General features: G+C 39.0%; 1 protein-coding gene across 8 annotated transcripts in view; it reads right to left on the bottom strand.

The window, feature by feature from the left end:
- The window catches only part of ZSWIM6 (zinc finger SWIM-type containing 6), a 114,679-nt gene that overhangs the window by 50,312 nt on the left and 41,906 nt on the right, over positions 1 to 22,461 (bottom strand). For 4 of the 8 annotated variants that reach the window (XM_087759762.1, XM_087759763.1, XM_087759769.1 and 1 more), the window contains one exon: positions 895 to 1,251. The exons of 1 other annotated variant lie outside the window; for it this stretch is intronic. In XM_087759762.1, the coding sequence (XP_087615888.1) occupies positions 895 to 1,251 (357 nt within the window). Of the gene's footprint in view, positions 1 to 894; positions 1,252 to 9,495; positions 9,570 to 14,315; positions 14,425 to 22,461 lie in introns of those variants that run through there. 3 more of the 8 variants (XM_087759761.1, XM_087759764.1, XM_087759766.1) reach the window with 2 other exon arrangements.

Below are 22,461 nucleotides of genomic sequence, written 5' to 3'. Positions count from 1 at the left end.
AATGAACAAACAAAAAAGATACCTCTAGATATTTAGATAACTTATTCTTCCCCTCTAAGCTTACAGCTCTGGTCACCTTAGAGGGCATTTCTAACAGGTGACCTTACAGGAACACAGGACTCCCATAAACCACCTGGGCCACCTTAAACCCACTATTACCCACTTTCAGTTCAGCAGGGTCCATAAAAAAGCCACGTCAGAAGCCTCAAGTCACACCTAGCACCCTTTAACAAACATAAGATGCTCAGTACAAAAACCTGAGAGCCATTAAAACCATGTGAAGCAGAAAGAGCAGGAAAAATCAAGACCTTTCCTGATGCTGTAAGCTGCTGCAGCACTAACAAGAAAAAGGCATACAAATACAGGTTTTATATTTTTCCTGACTTCATATAGAAATCAAAACCCAAAGGATAATGAAAGTATATTTAATACCTGAAAAAAACAGTAACACCTGCTTGCTTTTATGCTTTGCCATTAAAACAAAATTACACAACCAAAATGTCAGAAGATTAGTTGAAAAAAAAGAAAACAAAAAGATGCCATTGATAAGTTGTAACATAGTTCCTTTAAGCAATGCGGCTATACAAAGAACACCACTACTCAGTTTTTCATAGCTGGAAAATACAAGTGTGAAGCAGATCAGGCCACGTATTAACAGCGCTGGAGACATCAAGCTCATTGCTTATGAATTCTTTTCTCTTTTCCAAAGAGTACTGCTTTCTAAACATCTTAAAAGTGAAGGTTCAATAACAGAATCCTCTTTAGTGAGCACCACAGAATCACAGAACAATTCAGGTTGGAAGGGACGTTAGCAGGTCACACTCCTGAATGCCATAAAAAAGCTGAAAACCACAGAGGGAATGAAGCAAAAGGAAGAACAAGTATCAAACTCACCATGGACTTGATTGATTTCTGAATTCTGAGAAAGAATTTCATCTGCTAATTTTTGAGCAGTTGGCAAAACTTCTGTGTGGTGCACTGTGATCAAATACTGTACAAATTTTTGTAGTTGGTCTCTGTTCATTTGAAAGAGTGTCTCTGAAATGGGAAGATGCAGTTTGACCTGATCTGGCTTGCGGATCCGGTATAAGGAAAGCGCCACAACATGGGCACAGTAAAATATGTCCTTGTTTCCACAGCTACAGGTCACTGAGGTAATCTTGCAACGATCAAAGCTGATAGCTACACTGCAAACAGTTTCTGGCTCCGATTGCATTGCAGGCTCTGTCACTGTGCCACTCAAGTGGAAACCTGTGCAGCAAAAAAAAAAAAAAAAAAAAGAGAACTTAATATAAGTAAAATACTAAAAAAAACTTTTCACTGATAAAAGTCATCATCTATTTCTGAGACATAATATATCTTAAAGAGCTTGCTTTCATTACAAATTGATTAACCCTATCTTTCGTATGTACCCTTTTCATCTCCAATAAAATCAAAAGGGGGGGTAAAAAGCTAGCTTATAAGCCCTCTTTGCCATTCAAACACAACATTCATAAAAGTTTGATAGTAAGAAAACCATTTATTTGGTAAATGATAGCTGCAGCTGATTAAGCCAATGTGAAACTCCCAGGACCTCAGCAAGTTGGCAGCAATTTTCCCAAGCCCCCACCAGGGAGCCTGCAGCACCTGCCAGCAAATTTAACCATTCTCTCAATAAGTAAGAGGGAAGTAGTGCACTCTAGTGGCACGAACCCAGGTCCTCGTCTCAACTCTGCCACTGACTCACTGACAAAGTCACTTAACCTCTTTGCTTTCACCTCTCCCACCTCTGAGCTCATGTTAAAGCTCACCTTCACCCAAACGACCCAGGAGGACGGCTGTGTTTGTGTAGCTCTTTGGAGATGAAAACTGCTGCAGTAACCAATACACAGGATATCACATTTATAATACTGAATGAGACATGCGCGCACTGTTTCAGAAGTCTGCAGTATGGTCCTGTTTTCCATTCAGCATCATAAAGCACAAGGCAAAAGAGTTACGTTTCTTGTGAGAAGGTATAGTATACCATAAGAAAGATGCTTGCTTCAGCAAAGATGCCACTACTCGACACAGCACCCTGTTGAACCAAGGTCTCAAACTATGAAAATCAGACCCAAACCCATCTCTGTTTGCCCAACATGAAAGCCCAGGTTTGGCTCTCAATACTTTATCACTGAATAGCAGAATTTCGGGGTTTCTTTTGGATTTTATGTAAGCATGACATTGGTTTTGACTCAGGCATTAAGTCAGAGGCTAAATTTCATATGCCGTACCAGTATTAAGCTTGGACAGTGCACATAAAATCTGGGATGGAGACTACAAGTAAGATGTTACACGTTAACTATTTATAATGGAAATAATATAAAACCACACTCCCTCAAAGTCCAAAACTGATTTAGTATTCTTGAAATACCAGAAAAGTGTATTGTAGGAAGGAGTATCACATGAAAATTCGGTGGAAAAGAAAAATATATACATAGGTCTAGTCCAAAATGTATCTCCAATTGTTTTAAAAAAAGCTCTTCAAGTTACAGGAAACAAAAAGGAAAAATCTCTCGTTTTTTCCCTGTTTACACTGTACATTTCAGAGCAGGTTGTGCAGTCAGCATCACTGTTTGGATTACATTCAACTGCAGTAATCCAATACTCCACACTGAGGAAGGTCCTATGCGCATCCTAACCTCAACTTTACAAGAGGATGTTTACCAGTAACAGTAGTTAAGAGTCGAGGGTGAAGAGGCAGAAAGCTGTAAAGTGCACAGAGGAAGGGGAGTGGATGAACAAGCCTAGTCGTACATGGTATTCTTGCTCTTCTCTCCACCTAACACTTGCAGAGAAGCAGAGCAGAATTGCCCCTTGCATCGTGAGCTCCTCCCTCTGCCTTTGCCTTTGGCTTTTAAGTAGTCACAGCATGCTCTTACAAGTGCCTTCTCTCAAAATGAGGGGCTTTGTTAAAATTTAGCCAGCTCTATCTATTTCAGGTTAATTCCCAGTAAGTGAAGGTTGGATTGGTGGTCCCAAAGAAACTGCATGGGAGATTTTTCTTTTTAATATCTCTTTCCTATGAAGCATACATAAAACTCTCGCTCATCTATGAGCTGAGGAAAAGCCTAACACTTGAACACAAAGAGCCTGATCCCACTCCTTCCTACTCCCAGTAAGTACCTGAACTCCTATTAATTCCAATAGAAAAACACCCAATGGAAGATTTTTCTATTAAACTGATTTTAAAAACAGAAAAAGCCCAACAAGCTACTCCAACAATATTACCATTTTTAATTTGTCAGTATATAATGCAAGCATTCAAAAAAGTTAAAATCTTCTTGGAAAAATGAGCGTCTCCAGAAATATTTAGAGTAAACAGCAGGCCTGCCTTTAAGTCTTTACACCATCAGACACAAACACGGCTCACCCTCCCTCTCCACTGAGATTTTTTGAGAATTCATGTTACAAGCAGCAACATTTATAAACACGGATCCTGATCTAAACAATGACAGCACTAATACAGTCAAGTTACCTAGCCTACCCTTCTGAAATTACAGACGGTTTAAACAAAAACATCAGCTGCCCTTGCAGGCTAAAATGTAGGAGTTCTGTATTAAATATGCCACAATGATGTACTATGCGTGGTAATTATGAAACACTATTTTCCACCTCTTTTTCGGTTTGTGTTTTTAAAGAAAGAAATTGTTATTCGTAAATACGACCTTTAAAAGGGTTTCAACACACCAGAGAAAACAACTCAGGAAATTTCAGCTCAGAAGCCCTGGTAGGGCTGTTATAATTTAGCCTATCAGACATCAAATGCCACCTTCTGCACTGCCTCCAACATTGCAGAGTACTCAACAGGGAGGGCTGTTCCCCTCCTGCAGACATAGCCTTAATCTTTAACCTAACCATCTAATATTCTCCAAATAAAGTATGAAAAGTTAGTAGCAGATAAAAAATTGACACACTGTGCTTTGCTAGGAAGCTTTCACTGGCAGTAATTTATAGCCTGCCGAGAAGAGAGATGTTACATGCTCCTGGAAGAAGGCAAAAGGAATCACCTGTGTGGGGACACAAAGATAATGACATTTCACTAACAGATCCAAAGGAGCAGAAAGTCACTTCAGCTAAAAGCTGCAAGCCCTCACTCCAAACAGGTATTTCCCTTCAAAGGGAAAATTCCTCTTTTACTCAAAGTTACAAACCTTTCCTGAAAATATTTATCCATTCCAAAAAAACCCGACACTAACATTTCACTTTTAAACTAAGAAGCTCATTCATTATTATCTAAAGACAACAAAAGAGTTGCAGGCAGAAAACCCTGTGTTCACTACAGAAGCTATTTATAGAGCAGGCATGTTTCACCTTTTCCCTTCAGCTGCTGCAGTTCGAAATGTTTTACTGTTTTCAAACCAGCACGTGACCAGTAATTCAAGCTCTGCTGACATTTTCAATGCGCAGAGGATTCGGATTCCGCAAAAATGCGTTTAGAAAAGCAGCTGGAGCATTAAGACAATGTATCAAATGAAGCTCTTTTACAAAGCTATTTTGCTTCTGTTGAACACGCACCTCAAACACACCGCAAAAATTATTTAACAGCCAAAAAAATAGCATTTTCAGTTTCCGTACTTTTGGAAGGGGACTGTGCCAAAGTGCCATCAGGAGGAAAGCATTAAGAAGTCAGTGAATTTTACGAAGCAATTTTTGCCAAAATCTGTTTGACAGCATCCAATCCATTAACTAAAAACTTTCTGGGACTGTAAAGCTGTCTGCTAAATGAAAATTCACATTACTACAATGTAGCATTTGCCAGCACAAGTACGTACGCTTGTCATAAAAAAATAAATACTTTAGAATAAAACAAAAGAAACTTCAAACTGTAAGGCACTAAAGAGAAGAAATGACAATGGTGTCATGTGGAGAAGCAGCAGCAGGTCTGCTTTTAGTTACTCAAGTCAAAAACAAATTTTGAAATAGTGAGTTCCACTAATCCAATGGGATAAGCAGCAAAGTTACTGCACTAAATAAGCATCATCAATGACATCTCACAAGCTTAATTCATTTCTGCTGTCACCTGGTGTTACAAAGAATCTTCCTCAATATACCCAAGTCCAAAGGTGCATTTTAAAAAGATACATACCAAAAATGAACAAAAACTATCAGACCAACAAGCCATGTAAAATGCTGAGGGGCAGGGGAGGAATTATGCTGAGATTATATGGTGGTGTGTTTCAAGGAAATAAAATGAGTACAATACAACTTTTAAATTAACTATAAATCACAGAATCATAGAATTGTTAAGGTTGGAAAAGACCTTTAAGATCAAAATAGTAATTCAATCTAAAATTTTAGACGGTTGGTTTCTTTTTTCTCAGTAGTTTAGAATTGAAAATTTTAAGATGTCCCTGTAGACAGAGGAAAAAGAAATTAAAGAAAACAACCTTCTCATTCAAGGGGAGCCGCTTTCATTTGTGATTCAGTCAACAATACAGCAAGCTATTACGAAGTCAAGTTTATTTCAAAAAAATAATTCTTTCTCAAACTTTTTTGCTGCCTATTCAAAAATTCCAATAACATGACATCAAAACAGACACATTACCAGCTTAAAAAAAACAGAAGGCTATTTTTATGAACATACAATAATAGTACTTTAAAAAAATGTATTAAGAAATGCAAACCTGCATTGCATATATCAAAAATATATCTGTGCTGTCAAGAATTCCAGTGGTTAAAAAAAAAAAAAATCACTTTAAACTCACACTTGCAATTGAAAGCTTTGATTGAAATGCAAGCATACGTCGCCAGTGGGTATTGTTTATCCTTTACAGAAAATATAAAAGTGTCAGAATTGGATTACAGAAATACCCTAAAGCTTAAAAATCAGTGCTTTTGAATATCTTTCTGCCATGTATCTTTTGAGAACCCCATGCATGCCTCATCTACTATGGACATTATCCTAAAATTAGAAAATAGACTACCAACTGTATTTGGAAAACGAATATGTTCCTTAATATTGATCCACTGACTCTTTTTCCCAGTAGTTTACAAGGACCATATATATGTTCCTTGTCAGGAAAACACATGAGCTGTTTTACATTCACAGAAGAAGAGACCAGCAGATAAAGTTACTTACGGGGGGGGGGGGGGGGGGGGGAAATAAAAAAAATGGAAGTGCTTGTTCTAGGAGCTGGAGAATCTTCAGCATGCAAGACCCATGCGGGTAGCCTCCCACTACATAACTTTATGTTGGTAATCAGAATCATACCCTCTGTCTTTAACAGTCACTTAAATTAACTTGCAGGCCTACCAGCTAAGATTTATTCAGACTACTATAGTACTTGGCAAACACATAATCACTGTGTAAAGTGAAAAACACCTCTGCTTCATCTTGCCTACCAAACAACAAGAAATGTTTATGGAAAGTAGTTTCCAACTATGCCCATTAGCTATTTTTTCACAACTTACAACAGTGGTTGCATTTTTTTCCCAAGACAAGCAAAAGTCTAAACCATGTCTACCTCATTTGAATTTTGTCTTTTAAGAAGTGGTTTTCCTTTAAGACGGCAAACTAGTATCCTACATTCAATTCTGTCTGAACTTTGGAACACTCTAAAAACAGATAACAACACACTTTGAAATTACTATGAAGTCAAAACTTTGCATGCCACCACTCAGCCTGAAGCTAATGTTCACAGCCTATTTATAAACCAGAGAAAACATTGATTTAAAATGGAAAATACTTACCCACAGTACCTTAAACATGCCAGTACAAAGGTAACGGGGGGAAAGGGGGGAGATGATTAATTAACAAGAACAGCACATAAGATGTTTACTGTATGTAATGAGTGCACAGGGTATAGAAGAGCTTATGTTTTGAGAGCATGGCCACCTAGAACAAATTTGGCATTACTGCTGCAACCAAACATTAACAGAGGACCCATCACAAACAACCGCCCAGATTTCACAACTCCCTTTCATAAAGACAATAGTCAGGATTTGATATTTCGGGACTTTTGCAAGCAAGAGATAGAGTAGCATTAAATAACTCCATGCGCACACTCCACTGACAAGTTGAAAGTTCACTACTGCTGTCGTGCGTCCAAGAACATGCACGCTGTAACAGTGACAGCACTTATGACTTTAACAGCAAGATTTATTTGTCCTAATACTGTGAATTCAACAGTTGCATTTAAAAAAAAAAAAAATCTTCCAGGACTTACTTCAGCAAACCTTCAAGTCTGAGAACTGTTCAACTGATTACATTCATTAGACAAAGGCCTCCACTAATCCCTCAAGCCAAGCTTGATCACATCTCTGCTGCTCAAAAGCGACCGCTTATCACTGTGGTCCACACTGGGGTCATGGATGACTATGGATGGGAAAGATCCATCCAGACTACTCTTCCCTAAAGAGAAGGCAAGGCTCTTCAAAACAGCAAATACCACAGCAAATGCCTTCCCCTGCCCAACAGGGGACTGTTGTATCTGGGCCGTTTTAAGACAGATGCAGACTGCAGCAGCTCATGCTGTCTGGAGGTGGAGGCATTGAACAAAACACGCACCCCATGAGCATGGCCCCAAGGGTCCCTCAAGGTTTCACTGCTATCCTGGTGGTTAAACAACTTGCAACACACCCCAGAGGAACCCCATACAAACTACAGAATGACGTTCTCACCAGCACTGCTCACAGCCTCAGATTACACCTCTGCAAAACCTGAAAGTCATCTGCACTCCAACTCATTTAATATGGATATAATCAACGCCATTTTAGGTGTTTGTAGCATTAGCCATGTGGGCAAAGCAAAACCTTGGTGTAAATAAGAGATATGTTAAAAAAATACCTGTCAGAGAGCACTAATATAGAACTCTACCTCTACCACAGTGATGCTCAGATTGTGATCTGGGATGCTATGGCAAACAAAGCAGAAGCAGAGCAGAAGCAGACAAGTCTCTTCAATTAAACGCTTAACATAGTGCTGAGCATTTGCTAGAAGCGTGAATGCTGACTGACTCCTGTCAGGTCAAGAAGGCTAGCAATCCATGGCTGCAGGTCACCCTCTATCGGGTATACAACCCAAGCCTTTTGGGGTTTTGGTTTTTGTTTGTTTGTTTTTTTAAAAAGGGCATCAGTGTAAAACAAACTTTGCTTCTCTAAGCTAAGAGTCTAAACAGATCCTCTCTCAGTACAACATATCATAAGAGCACCATAAACGAAATAAAAAAGAAATCTCAATGTGAGCCTGGAAACCTTGAAGCTGATGGGTAGGAAGGTACAGTTTACTGTGAGACACCAGCAGACAGGAGGTTTATTTATATATGACAATTTTTCTAATAATATACCCCACAGAGATCATGTGACAGCTATTAAAAAAATCAAGGATGCCAAAGAAATCATAAGCTTTGCAGAATGTGGGCAAATTAACATTTCATTGTTTATAACGCATGGAATATAGTAAGCCTCAAACTTTTGAGGGAGACTTAATAGGCTATCTGAGCTGAGGGAAACTGGCTGGATCCATCATACAGCAGCTCGCTGCGGCAAAAATGTGAAATGGGAGTCATCAAAACTACACTGGTGCTGAACAGAAACTGGAAGTAAATTCAAAATTAAGGATAAGGAAAAAAAGGACAATTAATACTCAAGGAAGTTGCTATAAGTGGAGCTACTCCAAAATAATTGAGCTTTTAACTAACTGTGCTGCCCAGACTGTCCAGCTAACATACACTAAAATGTTTATAGGTGAATTGTAATAGAATATAGATGTAGGCCAGCATCAGGCTCAAGTTTACATTCAGCCATAACAAAGGCTGGAAAAAAGAAGAGGTTAAGACAGATTACTAATCTACATTTAAATTTTGATAAACAAACCTTCATTCTGCTGATGAACTTCACAGGCCCTTGTTTTCTTGCAAAGGGAACAGACTGAGACAGCAGGATGTGCAAACAGTCTGCAAGGATCTGCATCCCAGGGACACATTGAGGGTGCCCAAGAACAAGGACTGACCACAAACAGTCTTCAGAGGATCAGTGCAAGGACATTTGTTGCTAGCTTTTGAGGAGGAATTTGCTCTACTACAGTGAGCAGAAGCTGACATCCCTCCTGCAGGACGCAGGCAGCAGAGGCTCATCCCATAGCCCAGGCTATCTATCTCCCAAGGTGATGCCATTTCACATTATACTGCTACTTAGTTTTCGCATCACATTTGCAGGGAGAAATTATGCTTACTTGCTACAGCACAAGTATAAATATCACAAATGGGAAAGTGACTGCAAATGAGGAAGAGCAAAACCAAACAAACTCAGATTAAACCTCCTGCTTTCATTAAAATATCCTTAAAGCAATACAACAAGAAATAGGCTACTTTTACATTCATGAAAGTAAATATTTAGAGACTATCAATTCTTTTAAGCAACCTAGAAGATGCCTGTCAAACAGGTATAATATGGTCATTTTTTAAAGTTACTATTTACATCCCCTTGCTAAGAGGAGAAATTTTCTGTATTGCACGTCTACATGTAAAGGCTTACCTTCAACTAAGAATCATCTGTCTCCACCAAAAGGAAGTAACAGAAATTAAATCATCTGAGCCTGAAGAACACCTCCAGCAAGACCTGCTGATTTTTAAGGGAAGGAAAGAGAGGAAGAACCCAGTCTAACCAAATTTTTTTTTTTTATTTCAACATTTCCCTCTGCTAGTCCAACCACATCTCTGCTCTTTTCACACTCTTTATTGCCGCTACCACATATCCTTTGCTTATGTCACACAGGCTGCATCAGCTTCACTTTATTGTCTTAAGTTAGGGATCATCTTCGACTTAATTTAATTAAATACAGTGCCCCTGTAAGGCTCCAACATTGCTCGGCTTTTACAAATAAAGCATGACTAGCAGCAGTTGTCTACACGGCTTTTCAAAGACAAACTGAATTCAACTAACATAAGCCACAGAACAGCACGGAGCTTCGTCAGAAGACGGATGAAAGCAAGAAGGAAAAAACCTTAAAAATTACATCCTGCTTGACTCATAACAATGCTTTATCATGAGGAAAAACTGCTTTCTCATCCTCTTGATAAGGACTTGATCAAACTCCCACTGTATTTTTTAATGGGAAGTGGATAAAACCCTAAAAAGGAAGACAATAGCAATCACTGATATAAACTTGGGAAGATATTTTTAAAATATTAGAAAATTACTACTTCCTGAAAAGAGTGCATCTGGATTTCCACAGCCATATTTACAGTTTGGGAAAACCCAGCACAGGATGTCTGAAACACAGGCATCCTGCAGTAAAAGGTATTTAGGTCATTCCAACAAGACAAAACATTTAACTCATCTAGTAATTTAAGATTGTACTCAAACAGTTCTAGTTTAAGTTATGCAAAAGCACAAGCCAATATGATTTTGAAACTAAACTGACCTTCCATCAGGAAATGTTATAGTTGGCCTAAAGAGGAAACTACCACTCCCGTTTCCATTACTAGTCGTGGAATAAATCATTTTCTTTTGTTTAAGGTGGGGGGAGGAGGAGAGATCAATGCTGCACTTGTGCCAAATTAAAAATGGCATTAAAACTCCCAGAAAGTGAGAGAGACCGTTTCTTTATGGCCATGATTCTATTCTTCCACTTGTATACTAAATATTCATTCTTAACATTTACAAAATGTTTTTATTCCTTTTCATTTTTTAACAAATGCTTGTACTACTGCAAGACTCAGGATGTTCACTGAACTTGTTTTATTCATACTCAAAGTGGAAGTAAAAAGAGAAAAAGGGGTTTTTAAGTGTAGAAACAACAGTCACTGCATAGGACTTTGGGCAGGGCTCAGTTCATTTTGGACAGTAAATTTTACAAGATAAATGTTTTCAGCAACTTCCTCTGGTCACCAGAGCATTACAAGGGATTCCAGCAAAAATAATGAAGTATGACGTAGTATTTCCTGACAAAGCAGCAGAGAAAAAGCCACTAAAACCATAGTGTTGAAAGAGTTCCAGGATGAAAGTCTAGAAAACCACCAACATCACAAGTGAGTCATCCTTGCATGGCTGAAGCCAACGTCAGGGGAAGCACCTTTTTTTCTAGCTGTCCAGGACCAACTGCAGTGGAGCCCCAAATGCAGACTGGAATCCCAAGAACTATTGTAATTAACAATAAAAGTGTTTTAAAAAAAGGGTCATACAAAGGTCACTTATACATCAGAATATCCTTGATAACACCAGCACACAGCCTAAACCCATGCAAGTGGATATATTGTATGAAATAAGGTTCTTGCGGTTCACAGTTTTTCCATACTTTTGCTAGGCTAGATCCTAATTCACTTCTTGCTGTTCCAATTATTACTCAATGAAATCAAACCAATATACAGTAGTTGTGGCTACTGCACCCCATCAAAACTGGCTGATAAACTTGCCATAGTAGTACTCCTCCATATAGAGGTGTACCACCTCTTTCCAGACATGGAATGCCAAATGAATAGGTTTCCTGTAAGAAAAATGGATTTCCAAAGGCACAGACAATTTTGAGTGTAAGCTGCTCACATAACTTTTCATGTTTATAAAATACAAATATCTGTTAGTTCAAACAAAAAAATTATTTATGTTCCCAGGCCCCAATTTCTTGGCATCTCTTGATTTCTGGGAGCTGCATGCACAGCAAGCACTTGGAAAAAGTAAGGGTAGGCATGTGTGTGGGAGCCTGATCTACATTCTTCTACTGACTAAGCCAACACTAGCACATTCAGAGCACACAGCTGCTCCTCATACAATGCAGGTGAGATTAATATGCAGTTTTCTTAAAGAGGTAATTTAGGAGGCCACCCCTTCCTCTAAAGCCACACACTAGTTCTCCTTGAATGAGCAAGGCATACCATTCTTCCTTGCCAGAGCCAAGAAATTCTTAGGAATATTTACCTCTAACCTGCAGCACCCAGAAGTTTAACAAGCTACAGTTATTCTAGCTGTTAATCATATTCTAGACAATATATTAGTACATAACATGTTATCCAAGCCTCTATTAACATGCATAGGGTTGAACAATAAAATGCAACATGAGATTTCTCTTTTTAAATTCTTGCCTCATACCCACAACATCAATACTCTCCAGACAACAGCATAGACAGAGATAAGTGAAAAGTTCAGAAAGGCAGGGGAACGAAGGAAAAAACAGAACTGCACAATCAAATTAAAGAAAACAAATAATCTAAGGAAGGAGAACAAATTATACAGCTAAACACAATCTAATTTGTTATTTAGATTTATTAAGCAAGTTACTGGAATTCAGCATGCTGTGGCTTGGCCTCCAAACCAGGTTTTACAGTACATAAGCTATCAGACTGACGACCCCAACAAAATGCACATCTGGTAAAATGTAACATTTCTAACTTTCTCTGACAAGCCAAGGAGCACCTTACAACTACCTTTTGACAGAGGAAAAGGAAACAAATACAAAACCACCATCATGTATTTCACTTTTACAGTGCACTGCAGGGAGACACAAAACCAAGGAGACAGAAGACAAAAAGCTCAAGGATGGCAAGTCTATCTACCAGTGAGCCAAGCAACAAACTGCTGTCATGCAATGAAGAAGTAACTCTCCCTTCCAGATCCCTACAGTCTCTTGGCATTTATTTTTGGGCTTAGCTTCTGATAACTTATCTATACTACAACTATTAGCATTTGTGATAAGCTGGTAGGTGGTGTACTTGTGGAAGTGTGGTTAATGCCTCGTTTTGATAGCTTTGGTTGCCTACTAAAACAGTCAAGGGTTAGGCTTGCTGATGAACATGAAACCCAACCCACAAGACTGAAGTACATTGCTGACTAATTTTGTGACTCAAGGTTGTTTGTTGATTTTACTTATCTCAAACTAGACATTGGTCTTGTAGTAGTACTAAAACTCCTTTTTGATGCAGGTCTCATGCCTATAGGTCTACCTTTTGTGATTAGAAGGGGTTCTCTGTCTATGCTCTTCACTTTTATCATAACCTACATAAACATAATTGGGAGGGAAAAAAAAGGAAGACCATTCCAAGTTCTTGAAGGAAAAAAAAAAGACATTTATACAAATTCTGAATCAGATGCATGTCAAGACAGAGGGTGTCCTTTTCTGGCAAAAAAGCTGAACAGTAATCATGCCTCTAACACCAGCTGTTGATATTATTACTAATGGTTAAAGACTATTTTCTGGTTTAGATTAAATTAAGATTAAATTTAGCAACATACTGGACTATTACATCACACCGTTGTCACCTGCCTAAGGCTGTGTTGTCACAATGCACTTAAATAGCAAGACAGAGACAAGATTACATACAAATTAGTTTTCAGTGTTGCCCAAGATACTTAGATCAAGAGACCTGCTAGTATTTAAAGTAGTTCTCTATCACAAGAAGAAAGGCAGAAACAGAAATTCTGTATCTAGCCTCTGTTACGATGATGAAGAACCATAAACTGGAAACTGGGCCTTTAACTTCTAACACTGTCAATATCGCAGGTGTCATCAAAATAAACTTAAATATTTCAAAGTCAGGCCCCTTACATAGAAGACTATTGATTTATTTTCTGCATACTTTAAATGGTTCAAAAGAAAAAAAATGTATCTAGAAAGAATGCTCTCAGTCTTTTCCCATGCAACATCATCTCCATCCCTTTCCACGAATCTCCCCTGCTCTCTCTCAGCAGAGTATTTTGAAGGAAGCAGCTGGGCACTATGGCAGCGTTGTCCACTTTAAAATGACTCCCCAAAAATACCCATCCATACCCTCTTCAGTCAAATAGGAAGTAAAAGAACTGTTTAACTAGCATCATGCTTCCAGAAGGTCGACTATGATTCAAGTTATTTTTATCTGTTCTGAAATGGTTTAAATAAATCATTCACTATACCATGGTAGATCAGACTATGTAGAAAGGATTACTACCCCCACATCTAGTTTTTCCTGTTTACTTAGTCAAACAGAAGGCTTCCTCCTCTGATAAGGAGTGAGACAGATATCAGGAGCTGCAAACATTATCAGCCATTTCCTTAGAAATCTGGCTTTCCTCTGTGCAGTCTGGATCTCTGGATCAGAGCACGACAGATGTCCATATGATACCTCCTGCCCTTCTTAAATTCTCCAAGCATGTCTTAGAAGTTCTGATTCACAGCCCTAGCTTGGTCCTAACAAGCAATGATGATGTTTTAAGGTTAAATAGGGTTGCTTCCCTACATAAATATTTGAACATCAGACCAACTATTTTCAAAATACTTTAAAACCACAGAATTATCAGTAATGAACCTGGAATACCCAAAGCTTGTTGGTCCCTGCTTACTCAGCAAGAAAACCCTATTTCTCAGCCAGAAAACTGCTAGTTCTCACCTCTCGCAAGACAATGCCCATGAGATGTGCGAGTGCCAGATTCAGTTGCTAGCTGAATCTTCCAATCTGTGACATACATTAATTGGATCAACAAGCGTCCTCGCATGCTCTGAAAGAGGGAAAACATTGCTCACCTTTTCAGTGCCAGGTCTCCTGTATGCTTTTGCTTGCTTTTATTTCATCTGTTGGTTGCACAAAAAAAAAGTAAAAAACAAGACATCCACCACCTCAGAAGAGGCATGAAAACCTATGACCATCTCATTCACGCAACATGCACTTCACATGCCTACTTGTTCGTTTGCAGCAATAATTCCTCAGTTTGAATACAAAGTAACGTATGAGCATCCTTCTTTATGAATTTACCCCCAAGAGCTCAGAAATGTTGCTCCATTAAAAGCACATCTCAGCACATCCTGCTGGTTTTGGTTGCTGGAACGCTCTCCCCCTCCCCGATACCCTCCGGTCTCTCATGGACTATAGAGCTGAAATTAGCTATTCATTACATGTGAAGGAGTCTCACATAGAGCAGCACCCTGCTGCTAAAGACTGCTACTTTACATGGCAATTTCACAACTACGGCATCTGCTACCTTACTAATATGTATATTTAATGCTGCTGCATAATGTGCAGAATAATATGCTGTTCATTGCCTGTTTGTTCAGATATTATGTACTCTTAAGTAGCATTATTCCCTTTGAAAAACATTGTAGTTTTTATTAGGCCTTCTCCCTGGTGTTCTTTGTAACAGAGCCCCAAATGAGCAGCTTGTAGACTTTTCTAGACCAAAAAACCCCAGGACTCAGGGCGAGATAACCAAATGTGACAAGCTTCTGGCCTGCAACTGTTAATATAATTTACTTTATTTCCTGGGTTTCACTCCCCAGTCTATAGTTTTACATTGTTTTGATATGAAGGGAAGTGGAAAGGGAATCTTACCTCAAAAACTGGGGGGGAAACCTACTCCAGGCTACTCCTGCCACTAGAAATGTGAATTAGAGCAGTGGCCTTCACAACAGATCTTATTCTTTCTACTAAAGTATACTCAAAAGCAGTAATATTAATTTCATACAGTTGTTAATCATTTTGTTCACAATAGCAAACTACCTCAGAGGAAAGAAATCAAAGTTTTAAACTAGAGAAACAAGGGGTTTGGAGTCAAGTATTGGACCAGCACATATAAAATGTTTCACGTCCTTCAGGAAAGACTTCAGTAGGCTCCTATGCCAAATGTCTTCTCAGGTGACAAAATGATTGGCCATCCTGTGTAGAAAGCAGCGAGTACTGGCATGTATGGTTCCCGGCTCAGATTTTGACTTGAATTACATATTTCCAAAGCAGTCCAAGTAAAGGTAATGAATCTACTCTGCATTACTGAAGCAATGCCCTCTGGGAAATACTACTTTAAACCTCCTTCGGAACAAGTGATAATCTGCTCTCTGTTGGAGGGCGAATGTAACGCAAGGTGAAGGAGATTCCAATATACTTCGCTAAAACAAGCTTTATCTCAACTAGACGCTTAGGATTATGCAGGCAGACATTTGCTGTAGAATTAGTTTTCAGATCGTTTTGATGTTAGGAAGATCTGGGGGCTATTAGCAACACTGAAGTACCCCCACAGGCTGCTGTAGGATGTCAGAAACAAAATCCAAACTGGTCCATTCTCCTTGTTCCAAGCTACAAACAGATCTACAGATGAGAAAGAAGTGGCAGAGACAGCCTTTGTCAGCCAGACAGAGCCTCAATCTAGTCTTCTCTTATCTGCTGTGAGCATGTGACAGTCAAACAGCCCATTGTTTTGATATGAAAGGATGCCCAAGGCTTTCCTATCCCTTTTTTATTTACAAAGTAGACAAGCCTCATTCCTGAAGACCAAAGGACTCGTGGACCGGGCCTTTCTGCTCACCCAACACACACATGTAGGCTGGTCTGATGTGCAACCCAAATACCACCCTGAGAATTTCGTAAAGCAGAGCATCACTGCATTGCCTGACAGCTTAGAGAAATCAGCAGGCTGAAGTAGGTTGCTGCCTGCTACGCACCGCTGATCAGAGTACGGACTGCAGATGCTGAGAAGATTGTACCAGGGAGGAACTGCAGAAGGGTAGACCAACATTGCCCCCCCACTCCCGCCCCTTACACACATATGCACACACACACAGAGTTTGCGTGCAATCAGAACAACAGGAAAAACTGTCAGTTGACCTCCGTTTTGGATCTCCTTAAGACATTCTATAAAGCAAAAAGAATATTTTAATCTTTTTTTGTGCTGTTATGGGAACATACAAAGCTTCTCCTTTTAAAGCAGTAAGCTATTCAAACAACACATCAATACCTCTCAAGATGAAGCAATAGTGACCCTATCACTGAGAAAGGACCATCACAACTATTGAAATCTATGAAGCACATGAGGGTGAGCAGAGTCATTTCTCAAATGAATTATGCTAGATTCAGAAAAAGCAAACAAAAAAAAATCTAGTTCTTCCACCACAGGCATATTTAACAAAGACAACCCCTTTGTAGTCCATATGAAGAGAAACAATCCAAATACCAAAATCATGAAGCAGAACCAAGACTCTTCTAAAAAAGGCTAATATATTTTTATTTTTTTTTATTCTTCTACATAAAATTCATTAAGTAGAAAATGGAACTGTTATATTCTAGTTCTGCAAATTTAATGTGCTTTTTAAAATATTCCTGCCAGAGATAAAACTGGTCAGGAAAAAAGAACTTATTTTCTTTAAGAGTAAGTATGTCACAGTCCACACATTTTGTTTTGAAAGGTGATGTTTGCTTTTTGCATGAGAGGGCAATGCAAATTCCAAACCTTCTAGACCATGAAAAACAAAAGACAGCTGAAGAAACCACCTTTTAAAGAAGGTTAATACTTCATTTCTGGAAAAAGCTAAACTGAAGAAATAAATTGTCCAGTTGTCCAGGATATTAAGTGAAGTAACCTTTGTATTTTCTCTTCAGTCTGTCTTCCAAATAAATGAACACTGGAAAAGCCACAAGCCTTATTTCTATTTCAGGTGAGTTTCAGGGATTTTGTTTTTAATCTAGCTGTCCCTGCAACCTTATTGTTTACCACATTTGGACAGGGAATTTTTAGATAAACTGTTTTTATAGTCAAAAGTGTTTCTGAGGACATTTGTAGGACTTATTGCTATAATGAAATGGTGGTTTAGTAAGAGAAGGAGTAATTGCTTTAGAGATGTTCTACAATCTGACCAGCCCAAAACAAATACTACTTGTAGTTATTCTTTTAGAGTTAATATTGAAATCAGGAGTAAAACTTACTGAAAACCAACTACTTAACCATTTTTTTCCTTGCTTAATTACCTATTAAACAAGAAAAAAAGCCTTAATAAAAAAAGAACAACATTTGTTTGGATTCAGAGCTCCTGGCCTGAAGTTCTCCAGTAAGAAGACCCCTTTCTTGAAAACAGAGAAAACTTCCATTCTTACCGTTCTTTAAGGGTAACGAAGAGACAGAAAATGACTGTAATCTCATTAAGTACCTGTGCCTCCAAAGACCTAATGAAGTTTGTTTTGCTTTGTTTTCCCCAGGACTCCAAAGGCCCTGCTGTAAGGAAGCTACTCACTCCCACACTTGGATGCTGCACACCACTGACACAACTCCACCACCACTTCAAAGGGCAGGGAAAAAGCTTCCAACACACCAGAGGCAGTTTGCTAAGGTTTGCAGCACTAGAGTATTATTTATACCCATAATCCACAAAAATCAACTGCACGGGGGGGGGGGGGGGGGGGGGGGAGCAGCTACTTCTCCCTTCATTATAGATTGCACAGGGCCACGTTGAGGAAAGATAGTGAAGGGACAGCGCGATGGCACAGTGGGCTAAGCCACGGCAAGGCTGACGGCTATCCTGGAGGAATGCCTGTGCAACACCCGGCCTCTCCCAGCCCCAGAGGAGAGTCAGGCTGCAGTTGCAAAAAACTGATTCCTATGCGCAGCACTCTGAAAAGCAGAAGTATGTAAAAAGCTTGCAGGGTAAACTGACCCCCTCAGATGAGAAGGATGTTTAACACCAGCAGAAGGTGAACTCCAGATGAAGAGAGGAAAAGAGCCCACACTGCTGCTCACGGAGCAGCAAGCAGCACAACCTGTGAGTAATGTCTGCTCCAAGGAAGAGCAGGAGCAGTGCATGAGAAACAGGCAGTCTAGACAGGATTGGGGGGGGGGGGGCGGGTGGTGGGGGGGTGGTGGTGTCCGGCTTCTTTGCTTCAACTGTTTCACAATGCACTTTTCCCACATCAAAAGCTGGGGCAGGGGGAGAGGCAGGCAGCCTTGCAAGAAGACCTACCCCATTTTTTAATAAAGAAAGAAAGAAGTCCGCCACCATTTGTTGATGATACTTACTTTATGTCTTAGAAAAGGTTATTTTGCCACTTAATAGCTCGAGGATCGCATTTTCCCATAGCTGTGTCACCACAACCTGGATCCGATTCATTATCTCCCAATAAATTTGACAGTGGCTAAGTTGATGCTAAGAATCTTCCAGCCTAGTCTATAGCCTACTTTTAGAAACTAGGCAAAACCACTAAGCTGACTATTTTAATGCACCACAGTAAACAATTACCCAACAGATTAAAAATATAAAAAGAGCAGAGTACTCTGGGCATCCATACCCTGCAAGAAAACTATTTTCATTCTTCCCTCAACAGCAGTTCTCCAGTCATACAGCAGCTAGACAAATATATCAAGTTTGAACCTTTCAAGTAGGAGGATGGAACAGAGTAAGGGTAAGGAAAGGACCCATTAGAAAAATTAAGCCTTCATGAAACCAGAAATTATTTGAAACATAGTATTTAACAGTTGTTTAAAACATGCATAACTAGGTTTGGAATAGTTATCCTGATTTAGAGCCGGAGCACATCTGTTTATGTGCAAGTAAATACAGTCTGACAGCAATTTGGATCATCTATCAGAAAAAAATCAACTGCAAGTTTAATAAGCATTATTTGTATTCTACATAATAGTCTATTTGTTCTTTCAAGCCACTACAGTGATAACACATTTAAAGTCTTCCACTGTGTACTAAATCTAAGGTACCTAAGCAAAGCACAGCATACTCCAGTTGGATGCTTCCCAAACCATATCGCTCAACTTTTTAAATATTGCTGCCATCTGGCTACTAGGCTTTGTTTACCAAAACAGTAGCTGTGCACACATTTCCACAGCAGCTGCAGTCAAAAAATTTAAGTAATGCCATTTGGTTAAGTTACAATTCACATTAAAAAAAATGGAAAAACTCTAAAACTACTTTGTCAAACCAATTACCATTGTACCTAGCAAAATTAAATATATGTAGCTTTGCGCTTTGCTTGCTTTCCCATTTCAGTGCTTTCATGTTCTTCAACTCATTTCCCATCTCCACTGGCACAGGAAAGAAGTAACAGCGACTGAAGAATGTGTCAAGAGCAAAATAAGTAGTCTTGCTTGTATTATCTGTAATTCTCTTCTGGATAAGCACTGGTGCTATAAAAGTACAACACAGAAATGCTGTTATACTAGTACCTCAGGTCATTCTTAGTGTGCATATGAAATCATACAACCCTCTCAAAGAGACACCAGAACCAGGCTGTTCAGAGGCTGAAAGCTCTGATAAATTCCAGGGACTCTTCCTGGTGTCTGGGCCACACTAAACAAAATAAATATTTCAATTATGACTAATCTGAAACAATGCACAATGAAAGCTGGGGAAGTCTTGGGAGCAGTGAGAATATTTAAATTGGAAAAGAGCCTGTGGGGGTTTTTCCTATTTCTAATTACAGTACATTGTATTAATCAGGCCTGGAAACCACAAACCCAAGACTCTTTGTGACCAAGTTGTCATGGCAGCACAAAACACACTCAAGGCCAAACAGATGAAGAAGCATTTTCAGCAGCTTACTGTGTGGATATCTTATAGGTGTATAGCATATAGAGGAATTCCAATCTTTAAAAAAACGCTGTGGCCTCAGAGAGTAGATAAACCTTGGCTGGATAAAAGCCAGTGACAATGTAATTACAGCATTTTTTTTTTTTTTGAAGTTCTACTGTGTTTAAAACCTTGCCTAAAGCTCCATCCAGATACTCACTTCAGTACTCAAATAACCAAATATAAAAGAATCTAGCAGTTGCTTAAAACATGTATAACTAGAATTGAAATAGCTGTACCAATTTAAAGCAAAAGCACATGTGTTTGTGTGCAAGAAAATACAGTCTGACAGCAATTTGGATCAACTACCAGAATCAACTGCAAACTTAATAAGCTATGGGATAATTAACAAGCGTTGTTCGTACTTATGTCAATATGTTGAGCTATGGGCTGTTGGCCCAAGTTTTCCACCAGTAACTCTGTACGAGTTTAGTAAATGCATATGCATTCCTTGTGGCAGTCACAGCTCGTTCCTAGATCTGAATGAAGACTGCAGACTGATAAAGCGCTTTACAGTCCAGAAGAGCTCTGCAGGCTGATTTTGCAGACACTATAGTAGAAAAGAAGGCTTTCTTTGTTCTCATCCACAGAGCAGAACTTTGTGTCCCACAGTTTGTTCACGTGTTGATGTTTTAGAAAGAATTCAGTATTTTTGGAAGCAATAATGCAGCTTTTACTTTTGTTTCTCCTCTCTTTCGAGTCAGATAACCGCAGCCCCTGTAAAAGTGACATGTTCCAGTCCACCATGACTGACACAGGTACAGCATCTGGCCAAGTTTTAGCCTGAGCTGCCTTGAGTGCTTTATACAAGATGTCAGGCCATAAGAGCACCTTCCTCTTGCTAGGGATCAAAACAAAAAGAAAATCTAAAAAACCAAAATGTATATACATTTGATCCATAAGCAATCAAAAAACCCAACATCACACAATTATGTAGGAAAATCACGCAATACACATGGAACCAGGGAGTCTATCAAAGTAAAATACTCCAAGAAAAAATAAACCCTAACATAAAGGATGCAAGTAACCAAATATTAATGAAAAGTAATAACATGATCCTGAGATTTTACAATACTGCTCAGCTGCTGAGTATTTGAAAATGACCAGTGCTGTCTCCTCCCATCTAGCTGGGAAACTTACGGCAGGACCGTGCTTCAGATAACCAAAGCCAATACAGGTTACACAGCAGAACATGTCAGGCAAATCTCTGAACAGGTAAGTAATGGAAAAAATAGTGAACAATTAAAAGACGTCTTTCAATTTGTGAAGTTTGAACAAATTCAAGAATTATATATTCCTTGTTTGGAGTGAGCAAAGACAAAAAATATAGGTAAAATAAAACCAGACAAGATACAAGAACTGCAACACCAGATTACTACTCTAATTCTACTCATCACCTAGAGAAAAAGTTTACTACTGTGATGCTTGCTTCAGAAACACATCACTCTTTCAAAAGATTAATTTCAGATGCTACAAGCACAGCTGGCAGGGAAGAATGGTATTCAAGCACCAAATTTAGTTTAACTTCTTTTTGGAAAGAAGCACAAAAAAAGAATGCATTACCTTGTATAAAGACATATTCATTTTTGATATTGCCTTATATCTTCCACCCTGACCTTTTATGTGTTTCTTTTATCTGGTAAACCTGATAATGACAGAGAGTTGGCACTGATGTACTAAGTATTTTTTCTGTTTGCACAGCATATACTTACATACAGTTCCAGTGTCAATGAAATCCATAGGAGCTAGAAAAAGATCTATAGTTTTTAAATCTGACCTCCAAGGTGTATACAGCAATCTAAACACTTCAATGAAAGGCGGTCATTTTCTTTCTCTCGTCCCCTCTTTCCGCCCCACTATTTGTTTTGTGACAAACAGAAATCCCCTTTTAATCCTCCCCTCAGCTTCTGACCCACACCTAACTGCTTTTCCAGTGTTAAGTAATACCAGCTGGGGTAGCTATGGATGAAAGCATTATTCACTTGCTCTGGGCTTCCTAGGATGAAGTCTATGGTTCAGTTTGCACAGGTTATCTAGATTCCATCACCATCTCTCCAATGATGCATACACATCTAAATTCAAGTGTAGCACAGGCCAAAGTTTAATTTAATGTTGTTGAGAAAAGGGAGGCAAAATTGTTTTGAAATTCTCCCTGAAAAGCAGCCTGTTGTATTAGAACAAAGCAGCTTGTTTCTATCGTTCCT

Source organism: Nipponia nippon, unplaced genomic scaffold (genome assembly GCF_047370975.1).
Source record: "Nipponia nippon isolate SJK-2023a ecotype South Korea unplaced genomic scaffold, ASM4737097v1 scaffold_20, whole genome shotgun sequence".
In the NCBI taxonomy this organism is placed as follows: domain Eukaryota; kingdom Metazoa; phylum Chordata; class Aves; order Pelecaniformes; family Threskiornithidae; genus Nipponia; species Nipponia nippon.
The sequence above is the reverse complement of the archived record's forward strand: the minus strand, read 5'-3'. Positions and strand labels throughout refer to the sequence as shown.